This window comes from Cygnus olor, chromosome W (assembly GCF_009769625.2).
Source record: "Cygnus olor isolate bCygOlo1 chromosome W, bCygOlo1.pri.v2, whole genome shotgun sequence".
Classification (NCBI taxonomy): Eukaryota; Metazoa; Chordata; class Aves; order Anseriformes; family Anatidae; genus Cygnus; species Cygnus olor.
The window spans coordinates 3,635,498-3,655,419 of record NC_049199.1 but is presented as its reverse complement, the minus strand read 5'-3'; the positions used below and the strand labels follow the sequence as shown (position 1 = coordinate 3,655,419).

At 44.3% G+C, this 19,922-nt stretch overlaps 1 protein-coding gene across 1 annotated transcript in view; it reads left to right on the top strand.

Annotated features, from left to right (window-relative positions):
- The first annotated feature begins 2,943 nt into the window (after positions 1-2,943).
- The window catches only part of LOC121062420 (zinc finger SWIM domain-containing protein 6-like), a 199,573-nt gene continuing 182,594 nt past the window's right edge, over positions 2,944-19,922 (top strand). The window contains exon 1 of the mRNA XM_040542409.1: positions 2,944-4,951. Coding sequence (XP_040398343.1) covers positions 4,420-4,951 — 532 coding nt within the window. The 5' untranslated portion in view covers positions 2,944-4,419. The remainder of the gene's footprint in view (positions 4,952-19,922) is intronic.

Below are 19,922 nucleotides of genomic sequence, written 5' to 3'. Positions count from 1 at the left end.
TATTCCCTAGCCCAGGAAAGAAAAAAGCTTCAACAGCATCCTGTTGAATGCTGTTGAATATTCATACACTTAATGGGAAGTAGCTATTCCTGTTGAGTGGTAGATGGATGAAAAAGGTGAGTCTATGGGCTTTTCTCTGGGATTTCCTAAGTGAATTTGATAATTTTTCTGCAGATCTGAAAAGACAGAAGAATGACTAAATTGAGATAACAGACACATGGGCTATTTCTGCTTATTATCGAAGTTCTATTTTTTCATTGCTGTACTTCTCACTATTCTTTTCTCAATTTTTACAGTAAAGCTTCTTTACTATGAAAGGAAGAATTCTTCCAGTACCATTAACGTGTTATTGTTATTGCAGCAGGTGGCTAAGACCTGGTAAAGAACAACCATTACCCAATTTATAAGAGCATTTCTACTGACTTACTAGACACTTGTTTAAAACAGAAATAGCACTAGAGCACTGTAGAAGAAAAATTATTAACAAAGACTAAGTGACAGGGCCAAAATTAATTATATTTTTTCTCTCTACTCTCATACACATGTAATCATGAAGTTCATTGTTTTTGCCATTCCACATAATGTATTTCTCTGATTTCAGAAATACTGAAAACAATGCCATATTAATAGCAAAAGAAAGTCCTACATCCACATCTCTTGCTTGTAGCACTCAGGACCCCACATACCTCCAAAATTTAGTAGTATTATCGTAATACCTGTTACTCATCTGCCAGCAAACCACTGCATAATCAAGAATTAAAATCCTTTGTCCTAAGTATCATAGAATTATAGAATATCCCGAGTTGGAAGGGACCCACAAGGATCATCGAGTACAACTCCTGGCACCACACAGGTCTACCCAAAAATTCAGACCATATGACTAAGAGCACAGTCCAAACCCTTCTTAAACTCCGACAAGCTTGGTGCCGTGGCTACGTCCCTGGGGAGCCTGTTTCAGTGCGCAACAACCCTCTTGGTGAAGAACCTTTTCCTGATATCCAGCCTGAACCTCCCGTCGCAGCTTGACTCCATTGGGTCCTTGGGTCCTATCACTGGTCATTAAAGAGAATAGATTGGCGAACTGGGAGTAACTGGGATTACGTCCTGTATTTTATCAAAAATTAAAGTTGAATAGAGACTTTAGAATAGAGACTTTAGAATAGAGACTTTAGAATAGAGACTTTATTAGTTGAATCGAGACTAAAAATTTAGTCAGATCTATAAATCCAGTAGATCACTTGTGAATTTAAGAAACAGTCACCTCAAGAGTAACTGTTCTGTGCAGTCTGTACTCAGAAACACAACCATCAGCTCATTTTCATTTCCCATCCAGAAGGTATCTCATGATCTCAAAGAAAAAACAACTTGTAGTATATATGTGTAGTGTTTTTGCCCTGCTATGCAGCTGAGCTCCACCGCAACCGCTCTCTCAATCCCTCTCCTCAAAGGGAAAGAGGGAGAAAATATGATGAAAAAGGCTCAAGGTTTGAGATAAGGACAGGGAATTCACTCAATTATTGTCACAGGCAAAACAGACTCAGCACAGGGAGATTAATATAATTTATTGCCTATCACTAGTAGACTAGAACAGTGAGAAACTAAAAGCAAACTAAAAACACTTCCCCCCCCCCACCCTCTTGTACGTCCTCCCCCTGAGTGGCGCAGGGGAATGGGGGTTACAGTCAGTCCATAACACTTCGTCTCTGCTGCTCCTTCATGATCACTCTCTTCCCCTGCTCCAACGTGGGGTCCCTCCCACAGGATGCAGTCCTTCTCATACTGATTCTATGTGGGCTTCCCACAGGCAGCAGCTCTTCAACAACTGCTGAGTAATTTTGATGTAAAGAGAGTAGAGATCAAGTTTCAAGTTAACTTGCTATTTCTTACACTTCTTAGATCTTACACCTGACACACCTCACAGTCCTTTACTTCCCTGATGAAGCTCCCAGTGGTGGTTCTCCCACCTGGGCAGTCTCATTTCATGCATCATGGAAAATGTAATCCAGCAGGGTAAAGTGGCCTACAGGAATGAAGAGATCAGGTGCTCCAGTTACGGCTTCTGCATCACGTCAGTAAGTACTGCTCATTGCTAAATCCAGATGGCATGAAGAAGTTTCATTTTCAACTGGAACTTACCAGAAAGCCTATTTTCAAGCTAAAGTTTCAAAGTATGTATTAGCTAGTCCAAATTCTTTATGTATTTTCACAATATTTTGCATTAGCAGTCTGACTGTAATTAGGGCCAGAGTTGTATCCATCAGTTCCTGCTACAAGTAGAGGTAACAAAACACAGACTTCATTTGATATTTACTCTGTGTTATTCGCAAGTCTCATATCCTTGTGCTGGGTTTGGCTGGGATGGAGTTAACTTCAACTTTCAGTTGTGCCCAGTGACAGGACAAGAGGCAACAGGCACAAACTGAAGTACAGTAGGTTCTGGCTGAATATGAGAGGGCACTTCTTTACTGTGAGGGTGACAGAGCACTGGGACAGGTTGCATAGAGAGAGGTTGTGGAGTCTCCCTCTCTGGAGATATTCAAAACCTGCCTGGATGCCATCCTGCACAATGTGCTCTAGGTGATCCTGCTTGGCAGAGGGGTTGGACTAGATGATCTTTAGAGGTCCCTTCCAAACTCAACCATTCTGTGATTCTATTCACAACTTTCCCCACAGCAGCCCATATAGTGCTGTGCTTTGCACTTGTAGCTAGAACAGCATTGGTATCACACCAATGTTTTGTCTATGGCTGAGAAGTACTGGCACAGCATCAAGACTCTCTCCAACCCCCCCAAGAACCAATGGGCTGGGGGTGGGCAAGAGGTGGGGAGGGGACATCACCAGGGCAGCTGACCAAACGGATATTCCATACCACATGATGTGACACTCAGCAACAAAAGGTGGGAAAGGGGAAAGAGAGGGGGGGCTCTCATGAAAATGTCTGTCTTCCCAATCAACTGCTATGCATATTGAGGCCCTGCTTCCTAGGATGTGGCCAACCATCACTTGCTGATGGAAAGTAGAGAATAGTTTTCTCTCTTTCCTTCTGTGTGGCTTTTGCTTGTTTTTTCTTTCTTTTTCCTTTAATTAAATTATCCTTATCTCAACCTGTGAGCCTTCCCCCCCCATCACATTTTCTCCCTCCCTTCTTCTTTTGAGTATGGGGAGAGAGCAGTGTGGTGGAGTTTAGCTACCCATCAGTGTGAAATCACCACAATCCTGAGCCTGCTACTGTGGCTCATCAGCTTTATTTTTTTCTCCGTTTAATTTGAGGAATCAGTATGATTCTGAATGGTGTATTTTAGCGAATCCCGAAATAAAAAGAATCATTTCTAATTTACGCACTGTGGAAATTGCAGGCACACCGCCACTCGCTAAAAATTAACCAGAACAGATGTATGATAACAGTGTTTTTACAGATCTCTCAACACTAAGGCAAACATATTTTAATTGCGTTCCCTTTACTCGCGGCGGGTTGCGGCACGAAGCTTCTCACCTTGGAGCGGCTCCAAGCCGGACCATTTGCGAAGCAAAGCGGCAACGTTATACTCGCACCACAGACAGGCCCGCGCGGAAACGCGCCCGCGGCACGGGCTGTGGGCCGCGGGCACCCCACGGCGCGCGGGGCGCCCCCGTCTTAATGGTCCGCGACTATCACAGTATCGCTGATAGAGTGGAAAGAGTTGGGGGTGCGGCTGAGGGAACCGCTTCACGGGCCGCGCCGGTCACGCATGAGGACAGCCACCGCGACTCTTGTCGTCCCCCACCCGTCCTCCGAGGACTCTCCCAGAAGCTCTGTCCCCGGCCAAGGCGATAGAGGCTGGCCAGCCCTAGCCTTTCCTCACGCGAGGGTAGTCGCCTCAGCCATTACCATATTTCCCTGCTGTGAGCGCAGTTCCCTTCACCCCGCCTCCACCCTTAGCGTTTCCAGCAGAGGTGAACAGCTTGCTCCCCCCAATTCCATTTTCTACAAGGTGTCAGAGAGGGAGCGCCACCAGGCCCCACCCTCCTTTTTCCCACCATGCGCGCAAGGCGCAGCCTGAGTTTGCGTGCCTGACATCAGCGATGTGGGTGGGGAGAAAGAAGGGCGACACAGCGGCATAGTATCCTCGCGCCGGGTGGTGGTGGTGGTGGTGGTGGGGATGGTGGTGTTGGGTGGGGGGCGGGCGGACGCGTGTGTGAAGCATCATTTCTTCTCCCCACTCCTCCCTGCCAGCGCGAGCAGTAAGCCTTCCTCTAGCAATTCTATTTCTGTTTGTGCCGGCGATTTGCATATGGTGCCGACCCCCCCCCCCCCCCCCTTGGGTGAAGCAAAGTACCCGTCCCTTACCCTTATATGGTAGAGGGGCGGGGCCATCGGCCTTCCTGGTGCCGTTTATAGGGTATAGGCACTTCCGTCGCCTGTTTAGAAGCGGTGTGATCATGGCGGAGCGCGGTCAGCTCCCTCTTCCCGCAAAGCGTTTCTGCTGCAGACCCGGCTATGGTTCGAGCTGTAGGCCAGGCCAGCGGGTGGGCTGCGCCGGACCTGGCAGCGGGGTGTTCTGTGCCGGATCCTCTTCTTCCTCCGCAACAGTAGCAGTTGCTGCTACCACCACCGTTGCCCTGGGATTGCTGCCGCTTGGTAAGACCCAGAGCCCCGAATCCCTGCTGGACATCGCGGCTCGCAAGGTGGCGGAGAAGTGGCCCTTCCAGCGGGTGGAGGAGCGATTCGAGCGGATCCCGGAGCCGGTACAGCGCAGGATCGTCTACTGGTCCTTTCCCCGCAGCGAGAGAGAGATTTGCATGTACTCCTCCTTCAATACCGGCGCTGAGGACCCCACCACCCCTGGGGGGATTGCCGTCAGTACCGCACCCGGTGATACTGCAGACGCTGCCGCCGACGAAAGTCGCCTGCCCTTCCGCAAGGGTATATCTCTGCTCGATGGTGGCTACGTCGATAACGTTCTGCAAGTCGGTGAGTCACCGGCCGGGGCCGCGCTCCGGAGCTGGGCCACTGTCTCAGCCGCCCGGACAAGGGCGCTGCCGGCCGCACCGCGGGTCCCACCAGCGTGTCACCCACCTGTTATCCCGGGAACCGCCTACTCGCCGTGGCCCTGGTGGCCGAGGGCCTTCTGCCGGCCCTGTTCCTGGCGAAGCTGCTCCCTGCCCCCAGCGCTCAGGTCGGCGCAACCCCTTCGTTTCCACCCTGTAACCTAGGCTGTGCAACTTCCTCCGCTAGTCTCCTCCCCTTCGCCTTCAGAATATATAACTCCTTCGTCTCTCTCCTAGATAAAGCTACCTTCCGCCACTCTGCCCCGTTGGCGGCCTTCCACTCCAGCCCGGTGCTGTCGTTCCTACCCAGCAGGTAGCGAGCCTGCGAAAGAGTAGAGATAATCCTGTCCTTCTAACTCTCGTACTGCACCGTGCCCGCTCCCAATAATCCAGGCTGTGTAATCCCGTTTGGTTTTGTCCCCTCCCAGCGCCCATCCCCGGCAATCCGGATCGTCGCTGTACTCCAGACCACAATAGGGAGGAGATGACTCCGCCGCGGCCCCTCCCCCCCCGGGGCCGTCGGTGGAAATGAATCAGCAGAAGGCGGCACGCAGGGATGGGGGTGGGGAAATACGTTGTGTTCCAAAATAAAGAAATAAAAACGAATGCGAGATCCCGAGAGCGGATTTGTGGGGTGGCGGCGGGGGTGGGGGGAGGAGCCGCAAACAAAGGCATTTCTAGGGCGGCGACGAGCCGGAGGAAGGGGATGAAATCCGAGTGGAGGAGGGGAGCGCGGGCATGCTCCGGGCAGACAGTGAGGTGGGGAAGGAGGGAGGTGGACAAGGGGATGAGGTGCTTTGGGACAACGGGGGGGAGCGAGGGCTGCTCTTCCTCCTGCTGGAACGGACCAATACTCATCCCTTTTTCCCCTCTCGCTGCTGTTCGGCTGCCGCTGCTCTTCCGCCATTCTTGGCTAATGAGCGCCTTCAGTTAACTCCTCCCTGTCTCTGTTTAAAGGGCCACGGAGGTGAATACCCTCTTCCGCGGGGGGCGGCTCGCCTCGGACCCACATACGGGTGTGTGTATCCCCCTCGAGAGGGAGTGATCAGACTTCCACGGGGTTCTGATTTGGTTTTGGTGATGCACTGTGGAGGAGCTGGCGACCGGACACTTTGTTTTCATTTTTGTTTGTTTCCCCTTCGAAAGGGGAAGCCAGATGAAAGAGGCTGCTTAATTTTTTTTCTTGCCCCCACCCCCACAGTGGAGCGGTTGACAAAGCAGGGGCAGGCAGGGCCGGTACCTCCGTCCCGGGCGGTCCTGAGCCTTTTGTTCGTGCTGAGCCGTGCCGGGCGCTGTCCACGCGCAGTCTACAAACGTGTTCCTCTGCATGGCTATTTATTTTTCTGAAGGGAAACTCTGTTGCTGTTCCTAGGCTTGCTGTGCTTCCCTCCAGTCTAGAGTGAGTTCAGCTCAGAGGGAATCACTTAAAAAAAATTAAGTCTATAATAATCTTCATATTTTTTCTTTCTCTCCCTTTCCAGAGGTCTGAAGCACATCTGTGGTTCCTCGGGTCTGGCAAAGCCGGAAGTAGGGCTTTCTTTTTAATTTTGGCAGCACTGAGATTTTTTTTTCCCCTTTGCTTGCACTTGATTCTGTTTGTGAGTGATGAGGAATGACAGTAATGTACATGAGGAGGGTTTCTTGGCCCACTACATTAAAGCCAGGAATTCACTGTGAAAATAAAGCCAAGGGGTGATAAATAAAAGATTCCTTATTCTCTAGGAGACACACCCAGTCTGGGCTTTGCTTGTTTTTGGCAGTGGAATAGGCCTCAGTGAGTAGTTGTGAAAGGAAAAAATATCTTTGTATAGCCTCTAAAGGGGAGGGGGATTGAGTAATGTTGGCAAGGGTCAATGTGAAGAAAGAAAACATGCATAAATATATCTGAAGTGTTGACTACTGCTTCTGGAGCTGTTAAATGTGTTCTAAACATGCTGAAAATGTGGTTGGTTGTGTGCCTCCCCCCTCCATGCATCCAGTCTTTGTTGCATTGGCCCCGCTGTCAAAGATCAGGATGTCTAGAAAACTCATCATGGAAGTCGCTATCTTAAAATATTTTTTTTCTGATTTAATCCTGCAAATGTGTAAAAAGACCAGAAGGGTGTAGCTTTCTAATAATAAGTGAAGTGAAGAGCATTACATTGTGGTTAAGTCAGAACTGGTAAAAGGCCTGCTGTAGGAGCTTAATAGCTGTACAAAAGACGGTTTCTGATTTGATGCAGTTCAGTGTAGATTGAAGCATCTCCCAGTGTAGACGTTTTACCTATGCTTTAATAAAACTTTCTGAAAAATGAAAAAGCGTGTGGAAGAGGGGCATCTTTAACCATATTTAAAGTATTATTTTTAATGTAATTATCATGTGCACAATCACATGCTTTAAAAAGGACTTAAATCCTCTACTCCTTGTTGCAAGTGAGTATGTTTGACAGTCTTGAAATATCTGGGAATTCTTGCTTTGGAAATGCATAGGCAATGGCTGAGAAGGTCTGATGTTAATTGGAAGGATGCAGCAAAACCTGTTGGTAAGTTTAAATTCATACTAGTAGATCTAGCAGATCAGGTAAATCAGAAGCTCAGTTACTGAATTAATGTGCTAAAACTTCAGGTGACTTACCTTTTGTCCTGCTTTATTTAATGATCTGCCTGTTTACATAGGTCACTTCTCATTGTTAATTAGTGTCAGATATCTAATGTTATGGATTTTTTGGAAAAATAAGTGGGGGGGAATGACGTAATAGGAAGAAATTTCAAAGAAGTAGGCCTTAATGTATCTTTATTGTATTTATTTATTTTTTTTGGCACCAAATTTACCACATTCAAATGATCTTTTTAAAGTCTGGGAAAATCAAATGTTGTATAGCTATGTGATTTCTAAGAAATGAGACACTTTGTACGCATGCCAAGTTTAACTGCTAACTGGGTACTGCTGACAGCTAGTAGTAATGCAAATACAGTGCAGGAATTGTGCAGCTGACTACAGTGTTTAATTTATACTCAGTAATGAAATAACACTTGACTATCGAGGCAGTTAAAAATGAATAAACTTATAACATGAGACAAATTTAGTCTGTAATATAGTAGAGGATCAAGTTTGTGTATATTCTAATTATTTTTGTACTTTTAATATTCTGTTAAAAGGAAGGTTTTTGGTTAAAGGACTTTACCAGCACTGGTTCTTTTAGACTTGTTTCCTTATGCTTCAAGTTTGACTTTTTCTTTTTTTATACTGGTGGCTTGTCTTCTCTTTGCATACCTGTGTTCAGCTGTGTTCTAGGCATAGTGGCAGCACAAACTCTATCAAGTAAGCTTCTAGTTTACCCTTGTCAAGAACAGCTGGTGGGTTTTATTAGTATTTAATTTCTACGTTGAGCTTTGATATTTTGACCAGCCTAAAGTTCATCAATAAATATTCAGTGATTAATGATGGGATTGATAGTACATTTATGGAAATTATAAATAAATGCATGTAGTGTGGTATTAGGGTTTCATATGCATGGTGGCTGTTACTGTTGTTTACATGCAGTTTTGACTGTGAAATAATGGCAGTTAAAATCTGTTAAGAATTAGCAAAAATATCTATGGATAATCTTTCTTGAGTCTTCTGGAAAACATGAGCTAGTCAGTGAAGTTGCATGAAGAACCTTACAGTAATGGATTGCTTGATTACACAGCAGCAGTTTCGTCAATGAAGCACTTAGTTTCCTTCTCTTATTTGTGGAATACAATGCACTGCTTTGGGAGGTTGGAAAAAATGGTCTTAATAAAACACTTGTTTGCATATTTACAAAGCTGGCCTTGGTGACTATATTAAGTATGACTTGTGCTTCTTCAAGATGATTTTGCTGAGTCCACTTATCTTGAAAGTTCAAGAACAGGGAAAAATCAGTCTAAATGAATTGTTTAATATATTAGCTACACAGAGGAAACCTGGAATGCTTTTATTCAGAAATACTATTAGGGACAATGGCAACTGGGAAAATTGGCTGTACCACTGATGTTGTACATGCAGAATGAGTCTCAGTTCCTCCGCTGATTCAGGTTTTAAACTGAAACCTTGCAAATTGACTACAATTAGTGTATTGGGGATAAAATATCAATGCCATTATATTGTCTGGATTTAGTGTAGCTGTATTACGTAGAAGTATGAAACTTCAGTTTTGCATCCTATAGAGCGGAAGGATGACAATGTGCAACTTTTTTTAGTTCTTTGTTCTTGCAAGCCATTATACGTGACATAGCAGTCACACAGCTTTCCTGGTCAAATCTAAATGCATGAACTAAAAGAGATGACTTGAGCTGAATGTGCTACTAATGCATGAATGGTAGACAGTGACTAGAAATAGGACTTGATGTAACAGATGCCTTGGCTGTCTGATGGAATAAAGAAGCTGAGAATAACTTGATTGGTGCTACTTAATTTTAGATGCATCATTCTGCTTAGTTTTACTGAAAGTTCAGTGTTCAAGCTTTATATTGTTATATATATATATATACTGACGATAATTCACAGGCTTGATTTCTAAGTAGTTATGTAGATAAATGTAAGTGGCTGGTGGCAGGTGTGAAGACATGTTGAGGAATGAGTTTGGCTCATCGAGTAAGATATACTTAATGTACTTACTACCTCTCTTCTCTTCCAAGTAAGATGCTGGGTTGACTTTTCTAGATGAGAGGCTAGGAAGAGAAGTTGGGAAGTGATATCTGAGGTAAGGTAGAGGTCACAAAGAGTTCAGTAGATTCCTGAAGAGGTATATTTAATGACAATATAGTCTGAATGACTGCTCCCTCTATGTGATCTACTTTCAATGGGTATTAGTGAAGGCACTGAAGAGGATAGATTGCTCTTCTACAAAATACTATTCAAAATGGAAAGCAGATTAACAAATGCTTCTGGCTGCAGTGATTGGCTTTGGAACAGATGTGTTCCGCATCGGAGCGGGGGATTGTAATGTGCAGGGGGTTTCCTGCATTGAAGCACTTCAAGGCAGCTGAGGGAGCTAGTTGTCAGGAGCTGGCAGCCCTCATGAGGGTGGCTGATGAGGCTTGGGTGGAGCCAGGAGTGCCCCCCACCACCACCCCACCCCCCCCATACAAAGGCAGCCCCTAGGGAGTGTGAGTGACTGGAGTAGGGGGGGAAAAAAGGGCATGGTGTAGCAGATGGATCAGGGAGTGATTGTATCCACCTGGCAGAAGGCCATGACCTCTTGGAGCTTGGCACCCACCACAACTGATGCAGCCTCCCAGACAGAGCTCTGGGGGGGACATGCTGCCACCCAAGTGTCAGGCTGCTGGGTGTGTCCTATTCTTATGCCACTACAGGATGGCGGTAGCAAGCACTGCCGGTAGGAGGTGTGCCCAGGTTGAACAACAGCTTTGCCAGGGTGGCAGAGCTTTGGGAGGAGGCGGGCAGGCTGAGGAGCATCAGAGAGCCAGAGAAGGAGATTGGTGGGACAATAATCTGCTATCCCTGAGACATGCTGCTCAGCCAGACATAACACAAGAAATTAAGGTTCCCCTACCCCCTTGCCACCAGGTAGAAGGAGGGACCTAAGAGATGAGAGAGTGGAAGCAGATTCATGCTTGGCACAGCAGGTGAACCTACCTGCTGCCTACTTCACCTTCCCAGGTGCCCCTACACAACAGGAATAGGCTCTGGAACTTGATGGGCAGGCAAATGATGTGGACAAAGGTCCATCCACACTGGGGGAGTTGCCTGGGGCAAGTCAGCCTATACCCTGCATCACAACAACCTCCACCAAGGGGGGGGGGGGGGGGAAGGAAAAAAGAAGGGTTATTGTCATAGGGGACTCCCTTCTGAAGGGAACGGAGGGCCCGATTTGCTGTCCAGACCCAACCCATAGGGAAGTCTGCTGTCTCCCTGGGGCCTGGGTAAGAGACATCACTCAAAGTCACTCACCTGGTATGTCCCTCTGATTATTACCATTTATTGTTTTTTCATGTTGGCAGTAATGAGGTAGCAAAGAGAAGTCCAAGAGGGATCAAAAGGGACTTTATGACTTTGGGGCAATTGTTGAAGGATCAGATGCACAGGTAGTGTTTTTCTCCATCCTTCCTTCCAGTAGCAGGGATCAATACTGAAAGGAACAGGCAGCACCAGTAGATTAATACGTGGCTCTGAGGCTGGCGCCACTGATGTAATTTTGTGTTTCTTGATCATGGGGGGGGGAAGGATTTTTGCCCAGGAGTTAGCAGGGCTGATTGATAAGGCTTTAAACTAGATTTGAAGGGGAAAGGGACAAAACCGGGCCTGCCAGCGATAAGCTTTGGGACTGCATGCCAAAAATTGAGGGGCTGCATGCTAGCAAGACCCTTCAGTTTGCCCCACAAGGGGCTGAGTTCAGTGAAGCACATCTGAAATGTTTCTACACAGATGCATGCAGCATGAGAAATGAGGAGTTAGAAGCCTTGGCCCTGTCCCAGAGCTATGACATCATTGGCACGTGACTGGTGTGTTATGATGGATGGTTACAGGCGCTTCAGAAGGGATAGGCAGGGCAGATGAGGGGTGGGGTGGCACTCTATCTAACGGAGGCACTTGTCTGTACGGAGTTTGTAATTGGTGGTAATATGGTTGAGATCCTCTGGGTAAGGATTAAGGGACAAGCAAATAAAGGGGATGTTGTGGGAGTCTACTGTAGACCACCTAGCCAGGATGATACTGATGAATTATTCTCTAAGGACCCGAGAGATACCTCTAGATCAGCTGCCCTTCTCCTTATGGGGGACTTCAACTTGCCAGATGTCAATGGGGAATATCACATAGCTGAGACAAAGATGTCCAGGATATTCCTGAAGCACCTTGATGATAACTTCTTGGTACATGTACTAAGAGAGCTCAGTACGAAAGGTGCCCTCCTAGACCTGTTGCTTGTAAACAGGGAGGGTCTGTTGAGTGAAGTGGCGATAGGTGGCTGCCTTGGCCATAGGGACCATGCAGTAGTCGAGTTTAAAATTTTTGGTGATAAGAGGAAAACTGCCACCAAAACTTCAACCCTGGATTTGGGGAGAGCAGACTTCAGACTGCTCAGGGAACTCGTTAGTGAGGTCCCCTGGGAAACTGCTTTTGAAGGCATTGGGGTCCATCAGTACTGGTTGGCTTTTAAGTGCCACCTCCTAAGAGCACAGGAACAGGCAATTCCAAAATGTCAGAAGTTAAGCAGAAGGGTCAGAAGGCTGGCCTGGCTGAGCAGGGATCTTCTTCAAGGGATTAGGCAGAAAAAAGAAAGTGTATGGCTGCTGGAAGCAAGGTCAGGCAACATGGGAGTACTACAGGGGTCCTCCTGCTCTCTGTGGGGAGAGAATTTGTGTGGTCAAGGCTCAATTAGAGCTCAAGCTGGCCAGCAGTGTGGGGGACAATAAAAAAAAGGCATTAAGTATGTTAACAGGAAAAGGAGGACCAGAGTAAACATTGGTCTGATACTTGATGAAGGCAGTCATGTAACAAACAGGGACATAAAAAAAAAAAGAGATTTAATGATTTTTTTTTTTTTTTTACTTCTGTCTTCAACACCAATGATGAGCTCTGTGACCCCAGGTGCCTTGAGTTGGAGGACTGTGACTGCAGGAATGATAAACTCCCAGTTAACCCTGAACTTGTGCAGGTTTTGCTGCTCCACCTGGATGCATCTAAGTCCATGGGGCCTGATGGGATGAGTCCCAGGGTACTCAGAGAGCTGGCTGATGTCATCATGAGACATCTCTCAATTACTTTTCAATGGTCTTGGGAATCTGGGGAGGTCCCAGTTGACTGGAAGCTGGCAAATGTTGTTCCAGTTTTCAAGAAGGGCAAGAAAGAAGACCCCGGTAATTACAGGCCTGTCAAGCTCACTTCAGTGCCTAGTAAAATTATGGAGAAAATTATTCTGTGTGTCACTGAAAAACACCTGAAGGACAACACAGGTGCTGGATTCTGCATCTGGGAAAGGGCAACTCTGGTTATATGTACAGACTGGGGGATGAGATGCTGGAGAGCAGCCCCACAGAGGGATCTGGGGGTTTTAGTTGACAGCAAGCTGAACGTGAGCCATCAGTGTGCCTTGGAGGCCAGGAGGGCCAACCATATCCTGGGGTGCATCAAGCATGACGTTGCTAGCTGGTCAAGGGAAGTGGTTGTCCTGTTCTACTCTGAGTTGGTGTGGCCTCACCTCGAGTACTGTGTACAATTTTAGGTGTTACAGTATAATAAAGATATAAAACTGTTAGCCTCTAAAGCAGGGCTACGAAGTTGGTGAAGGGTCTGGAGGAGAAGATGTATGAGGAGCGGCTGAAGTCACTTGGATTGTTCAGCCTGGAGAAGAGGAGGCTGAGGGACGACCTCATCACGGTCTACAGCTTGCTCATGACGGGGAGCAGAGGGTCAGGCGCTGATCTCGTCTCTGGTGACCAGCAATAGGACTTGAGGAAATGGCTTGAAGTTGTGACAGGGGAGGTTCAGGCTAGATATCGGGAGAAGGTTCTTCACTGAGAGGGTGGTCAGGCACTGGAACAGGCTCCCCAGGGAACTGGTCACAGCAGTGAGCCTGTTACAGTTCAGGAAGCATTTGGACAGTGCTCAGACACATGGTCAGATTTTTTGGATGGTCCTTTGGGGACCCAGGAGTTGTACTCGATTCTTGTGGGTCCCTTCCAACTTGGGATATTCTGTGATTCTATGAAGTGAACTTAACTATCTTGTTATTCTTGAAACTAAAGTATGTTTCAAGTTATGAAATGTGTGGTCCCTTCTCTCCACTCCCTCCACCCCCTTTACATCCCAATTTCAGTTTTACAAAGAAGGTATGCTTGAAGGAAATACTGTTTTTCAGAAAGCGCTGGACTTCTCGGTTTAATGGAATGGTGTTTGTCAGACTACTTTATCAAAGCAAAAGCTATTTCTGTTGTTTTGCAGTGGAGGCTTCATCATGATAGTGGTAAAACAAAACCATTGACTTGATTTTGTACAAGTGTTTGAAACAGGCTTATTCATAGGGTTAAATATGCACTGATAAGTTCATATATTGTAACTTTACTATAAGGTGTAGTCAAATTTTCTTAATTCTAATCAATAGGCAATAAATTGTTTAATTTTAAAACATTCCGTATTGCAGAAAGAGCAAATGTGTTTTATATCAATTTTTTCCCTACAATAGTAAATACTTGTGGTACCCAGACTTGTGAACAACTGCGATGTTTTTTTTTTTCAGGGCTATATATAGTACTCACTTGGGGATAAGGACTGGAGATGTAGTGAGGAAAGGATGAGAGTCTGGTGGCAAATGATGCACGGCTTTATTAGTGTTGTGGTTTAGCCCGGCTGGCAGCCAAACACCACACAGCCGTTCAGTGTGGATGAACCTATTTTCAGGGCAGAAATGGCTTTTTATCATAAAGAGATTTCATGGGGGCATTATGCAGGTCACTGGGATAGGCTGTTTTGACTTTCTCGACTGCTTGCACTAGGGAGAGATGAAAGCAAGCCAGTACAAAGCTTTAAACAGTAGCTTGCTTCAATGTAGAAGGATCGATCTGGGTTGCTCACTTTCTAGAGCTTTCCTACAGATCTGCCTGGAGGATTGTGGCTGTCAGACTGTAAAGCATGCATGAGTGAGAAAACCAGTCCTTAAGTTGTATATAATTTATGTAGAGTACTATGGTGGTTTTACCCTGCTGGACAGAAACTCTACCGCAACTGTGTTCTCACTCCCCCTCCTCAAAAGAAGAGGGGGAGAAGGAAGTGTGATGGAAGGGGGGAAAAAAGGGATCACAGGTTGAGATAAGGGTAACTTAAAGGAAAAAGAGGGGAAAAAACAAGCAAAGGCTACGCAGAAGCAAAGAGGGAAGAAAATTCTCTGTTTTCCATCAGCAAGCGATGTTCAGCCATGTCCTGGGAAGCAGGGCCTTAACACGTGTAGCAGTTGTTTGGGAGGACAGATGTCTTCATTACAAGAGTCTCCCCTCCTCTTCTTCCCCTTTCCCACCTTTTGTTGCTGAGTGTGATATGTGTTATGGAATATCCCTTTGGTTGGTTTAGTTCAGCTTCCCTGGTGATGTCCCCTCCCTACCTCTTGCTCACCCCCAGCCTACTGGCTTTTGGGGGGGGGGGGGTAGTGTTGGAGAGGGTCTTGATGCTGTGCCAGCACTGCTCAGCAATAAACAAAACATTGGTGTGATACCAATACTGTTCTAGCTACAAGTGCAGAGTATAACACTATATGAACCACTGCAGGGAAAGCTAACTCCATCCCAGCAAGACCCAGTACAGGTACTTCGCCTTTCGTCGTTGTCTCCTGCTGGAAAGGAACCTGCATGACCTCCCACCCTAATTGGAGTGTCTTGTTTCCTTCCTAGTCTCTGCAGGTGATGTTTGTCATTAATGTATGTATATATTAAGGCTTTAAAACTAAATATTTTTCCTAATTTGAGGAAGGTGAAGTTACCTAGTCTGTTATCTTCTCTGCTTCATTGCTGGCTTCATTGCTGCGCTGCTACCAGTCTTCTAAAATTAGATGGCTTCGTTGTCAAATCATATTTTAGGTTGATGGTAGGTGTTTATACTTCTGTGAGATGACCATGATTTCCATAAGTCAGGTTTGTTAAAGTACCAGCTTGAACTCTGCTCTACATAGAGAATGAAGAGCTATCAGGTGTATCAGTCCTTCATTTTTTTTTACTAATTATTTTTTCACAATTGTAGTCTTTTTAATCCTTCCACCTTTACCTCTATTCCTCTTTGCTCTTTTGCAGGCAAATACAGTCAGGGGAAACTGGCTGTTTAGAACTATAGTACTGAACTATACAATGTGCTATTGCTCATGTGAAGCTAATAAGTAGGAAAAATCCTAAGTTTAATGCAAGAGGCTCTTTAAACAGTCTCATAAAACAAAAAATGTTAAGTTTTGAAATTTGGCTAAACTATATTCAGTGTAAATACTGTCCCAGGAAGGATGAAGGGCTTGCAGGACCTGAGTGGGGGAAGGAGAGAGAAGCAGTGCTTGTAGGCTTCCTTTGTCTTCATGAAATTCTTAATCTGCTATGACTGGATGTGTATACTTTAATATATTTATGCAAATCCAAAATTGTGCCACAGATTCAGATTATTCTAGACAAAGTATTTCAAGTCACACTTTATTCATAACTATGTTTTGTTTTTAATTGTTTTGTTTTTAATCTTGGGAAAACATTATTCCTTAGTGAAAAAGCATCGTTTCATTGGAAAGGCATTTAAGAGGTTTAAAAACCTGGGATTTTGTGCGCTACAGTTGAGCGAGCCTCCTCAAGTGTGACAAATTTAACTCTGTGGGATTGATGTTTCTTTATGGAACAGACAGCTCTCAGTGGATGTTCTCATCACAACTCTGGGGTTGAATTAAAAACAAACAACAAAAAAAACCCACAGTATCACCAACAAAATCTGAAGGACTCTACCTAGTTCTTTGCATACAGATTTGCTCACATGTTCAGAATTTTGCAAAACTGGTTCAGGAAACTGGACTTACACTTAGCAACCTTGCCAAAGCCATCTAGAAGTATTATATGAATACCTTCATGCCAGCTGAAGGTGAGAATGCTGCCTATGGGTTCATGGCCAGAAGCTGTTATGTGTCAGCTGACTGCTGTAGTTTTCCCTCTTTGGACCTTTATTTTGTACCTTCCTGAAAGATGGCTGACCACTTTCCACCAAGGGGTAAAGTACTGTGGATTACTTTCCAGTCCCTGTTGGGACACTGTCCACAGGGCAGTTTCCATAGAGTGACGAATGTGTTAACAATCATGCCTTTTGCATAATTTTTGTTTCTGCAGTAAATGTGAAGCTATACAAGGTCGTTCAGCCTAGTAGAGAAGTCTAAGACAAGTTTTGGATTTTAAACTTTGAAGATATAAGAATGGAGATATAAGAAAGAGATCCTACTGGGTTCAGATAACTGATACTACTAAAGTTGTGTAGTTTTAATCTAATTTTGTGCTATTTGAATTCAGGCCAGAGTTCCTGTTAATTATGCTGTGCAGATGGCAGGTCTAGTTCATCTGGCAATCTTTTTAAATGTATTCATTTTTAAAGATAAAACAAATGTGTGCAGACTAGGAGCTGGGAGTTGAGAAATTACTTTCACCACGCTTTCTGCTCAACGTATTCCAGAAGAACTTAGAGTGCATAAAATGGTTTAATAGGCTTCCACCAAGCTCAATCTGTTACAGATTGAAGATACAAGTATTGAATCAGTTTTAACTCAGAATGCTTGGGTTGGAAGGAACAGACACAAAATACTAGTCTTTATCTCTAAGAGGTGTCCATCAGTGTTATCTTCCCAAGAATAACACTGCATCAGATAATAAAGCAAAGAAAAGATGTGTTTTGTGTATAATGATTGAAACTTTGGCTATTGGGAAGTCTCAGAAGCCTCTTCACTTGAATCATCTATATGAAACTTGCTTTTAGATAGGAATGGCTCTTCTTGATTTAGACCGTTGTGAATGCTCAGTAAATACAGGCACTAAAAGTGGTGTGTCAGTTCTGGAAAATGCCATCTTCCTTAAAAGAAGGGAAAATCTGTATTGGATGATGAATTATGGTAAATATCCAGGTCCATGTTGTACTTCTCATGGAGATTTGTGATGTGTTACCTCCTTCCTTCCACACCATGTAGAAGTGACAAGAAGACAAAGGCAAAAACAAATCCTGTGCTGTTTGTTAGGAAGGTGCCACTAAATGCACATAAAGGCAGGTGAGATTTAAACCTATTTGTTAGCAGAATGAGATTTAACTCATTAGAGGCAATGGTTGTGAACACTGAAATCCTTTAACTCATAATTGCTGAGAACTTGAAACATTCAAACTTTTAATATCTTTTAATTTTCTGGTTATTTTGAATACAGCTTGGCACATCTTGATTAAGCCTAATTTAATTTGATGAATATGGAGAGTGAGCAGGATGTGAAGGAGAAACCTTAGTTGAAATAGCTTCGCTCAACCTGGTCATTTACGAAAAAATGCATTTCCTCAGAAAATGGGCTAAAGTCATAATTTGGTCATCATTTGAAGTTTATGCCTGAAATAAAATATCAAACTGCAAATTGTACCTTAATTGACAGGCTATTTTAGAGTGAAAAACATAGCAGGTGAAGGGCATCTGTAGCTTTTAACCAGTTGAACAAAAGTTATGCAATTCTTGAACATCCCTGGAAAGGTAGGAAACTTTTTTCTTCTGGTGGCAGCATTTGGAGTTGATATACATCTACATTCTTAGATTTATATCAGCCCATTCACTTAAAGTAGGAACAGGACTTGTAGGAAAACCTTCATTAACCCTATGTGTTGATGATGACTGCTGCTGCTTTTGCTAATGCTCTTGCACTTCATGTTAGTGCTTAGCAGGGGGATAGCCTATTTTTGGTACTCTGGGCTAATTATGTTTATCATGCTGTTTACACAGACTAATTTTGAAGGCTCTCACAAAATAGGTGTGGGAGGGTGAGGGGTGAAGATTTTTCATCTTTGAGAATATATTGAAATGCTTGTGTTTTGGAGACTTTCTTCCATTATAAACACAAACTACTTGCCAGATTTCATTTTCTGCCAGTAGTAATAGGTTTTCCATACATCCACAGCTGTTTAGTGTGAACAGCTGAGAAAAGCTCAGCTTTCAGGGATAAGGTGAGCTGGCCTCTGGTTAGAAGGCCTTTGGTGGGGTTGGCAGGAGGCTTTTTTTCTTGAAGCACAAGTGTAAAGGCAGCTGGCAGCATGAGTGCAAATCGGAAACATATGGAAACTTATTCCCCCCCCCCCCCCCAATTGTGGTATTACTGAAGTGCAAGTATTTTTACCTTGTCTTTGATTGATGCTAGCAGTTAGCAAATAAAACTAATACAGAGAATGATTCAGTTAAAATAGAGGGAAGGAAGTGCTTGTACAAGTGGTGTAATTTGTCTAGTGGTGAGGAAGGGGGGGGGTATTGCTGGAGTTAAACTAGATGAAATAAGTAAACCCTGTAGGTCTTGGAGCTCTTGGATTTTCCTGAATCTGGCATTATGTGGGAGTATTTTTGGAAAATTCAAAATAAGCAACCCATGATGTTTGTAAAAACAGTATCTTGATGTATTTTGTAATACTTTCAGCAACTGTAGTACCTTTTATTTTGCATATGGATTATTATTTAACTCTATGGGAATGCTGCTAATCTCCCCCCTATTTTTTCTTTGTATCTAACTCATTGCAACAAACCCTTGATCTGCTCTGATTTAACTCTTGAGTTGTTTAACAACCATTTAACCATATAACTCAGCAATGCTGAGAGCAGTACATGCATTTCTCCTTTAGAAAGTTCTCTTTGAAGGGTAGCTGTTGATAATGTGTAACTGAGCTGGGAGAGGGCTGTGCAAATCAAGTTCTCCAGGAATAAAGAAGAGGAACCTGAGTGTAACACCATGATAATGAGAAAGCAGCCTGATTTATTGTACAGGATAAATGTGTAGAAAGTAAATTCTTGTACAAATAGAGCAAGGCAGTATTGCAAAATCAGCTTTTCTTTGCTGAGAGAAAATTGCTTTGTCTTGATGAAGGAATAAAAGCTTTATAATAACCTTGATAATTGGCAAATAGATGTTTATTTCAGTTTATAAGCTGTCAAGTCTACCAGTCAATAGACACTATTCTTTAATTTAAAGAGCATTTCTAATATGATGTACTGCCTCTTTTAAAATGTACGCTTTGAAATGTGTTGTGAGGTTTCCTGGAGGAAAGAACTATGAACCTAGCTTAATTACATGATCTCAAACCAAATAATGTTTGTGTTTAACGTTTTGTTTGGAACTTAACTCATATCAAATATTGAAAATAAAAATATTTAACTTCACCAGTTAGAATAAATTGTTAGACTCAGAGTACATTTTTATCATGT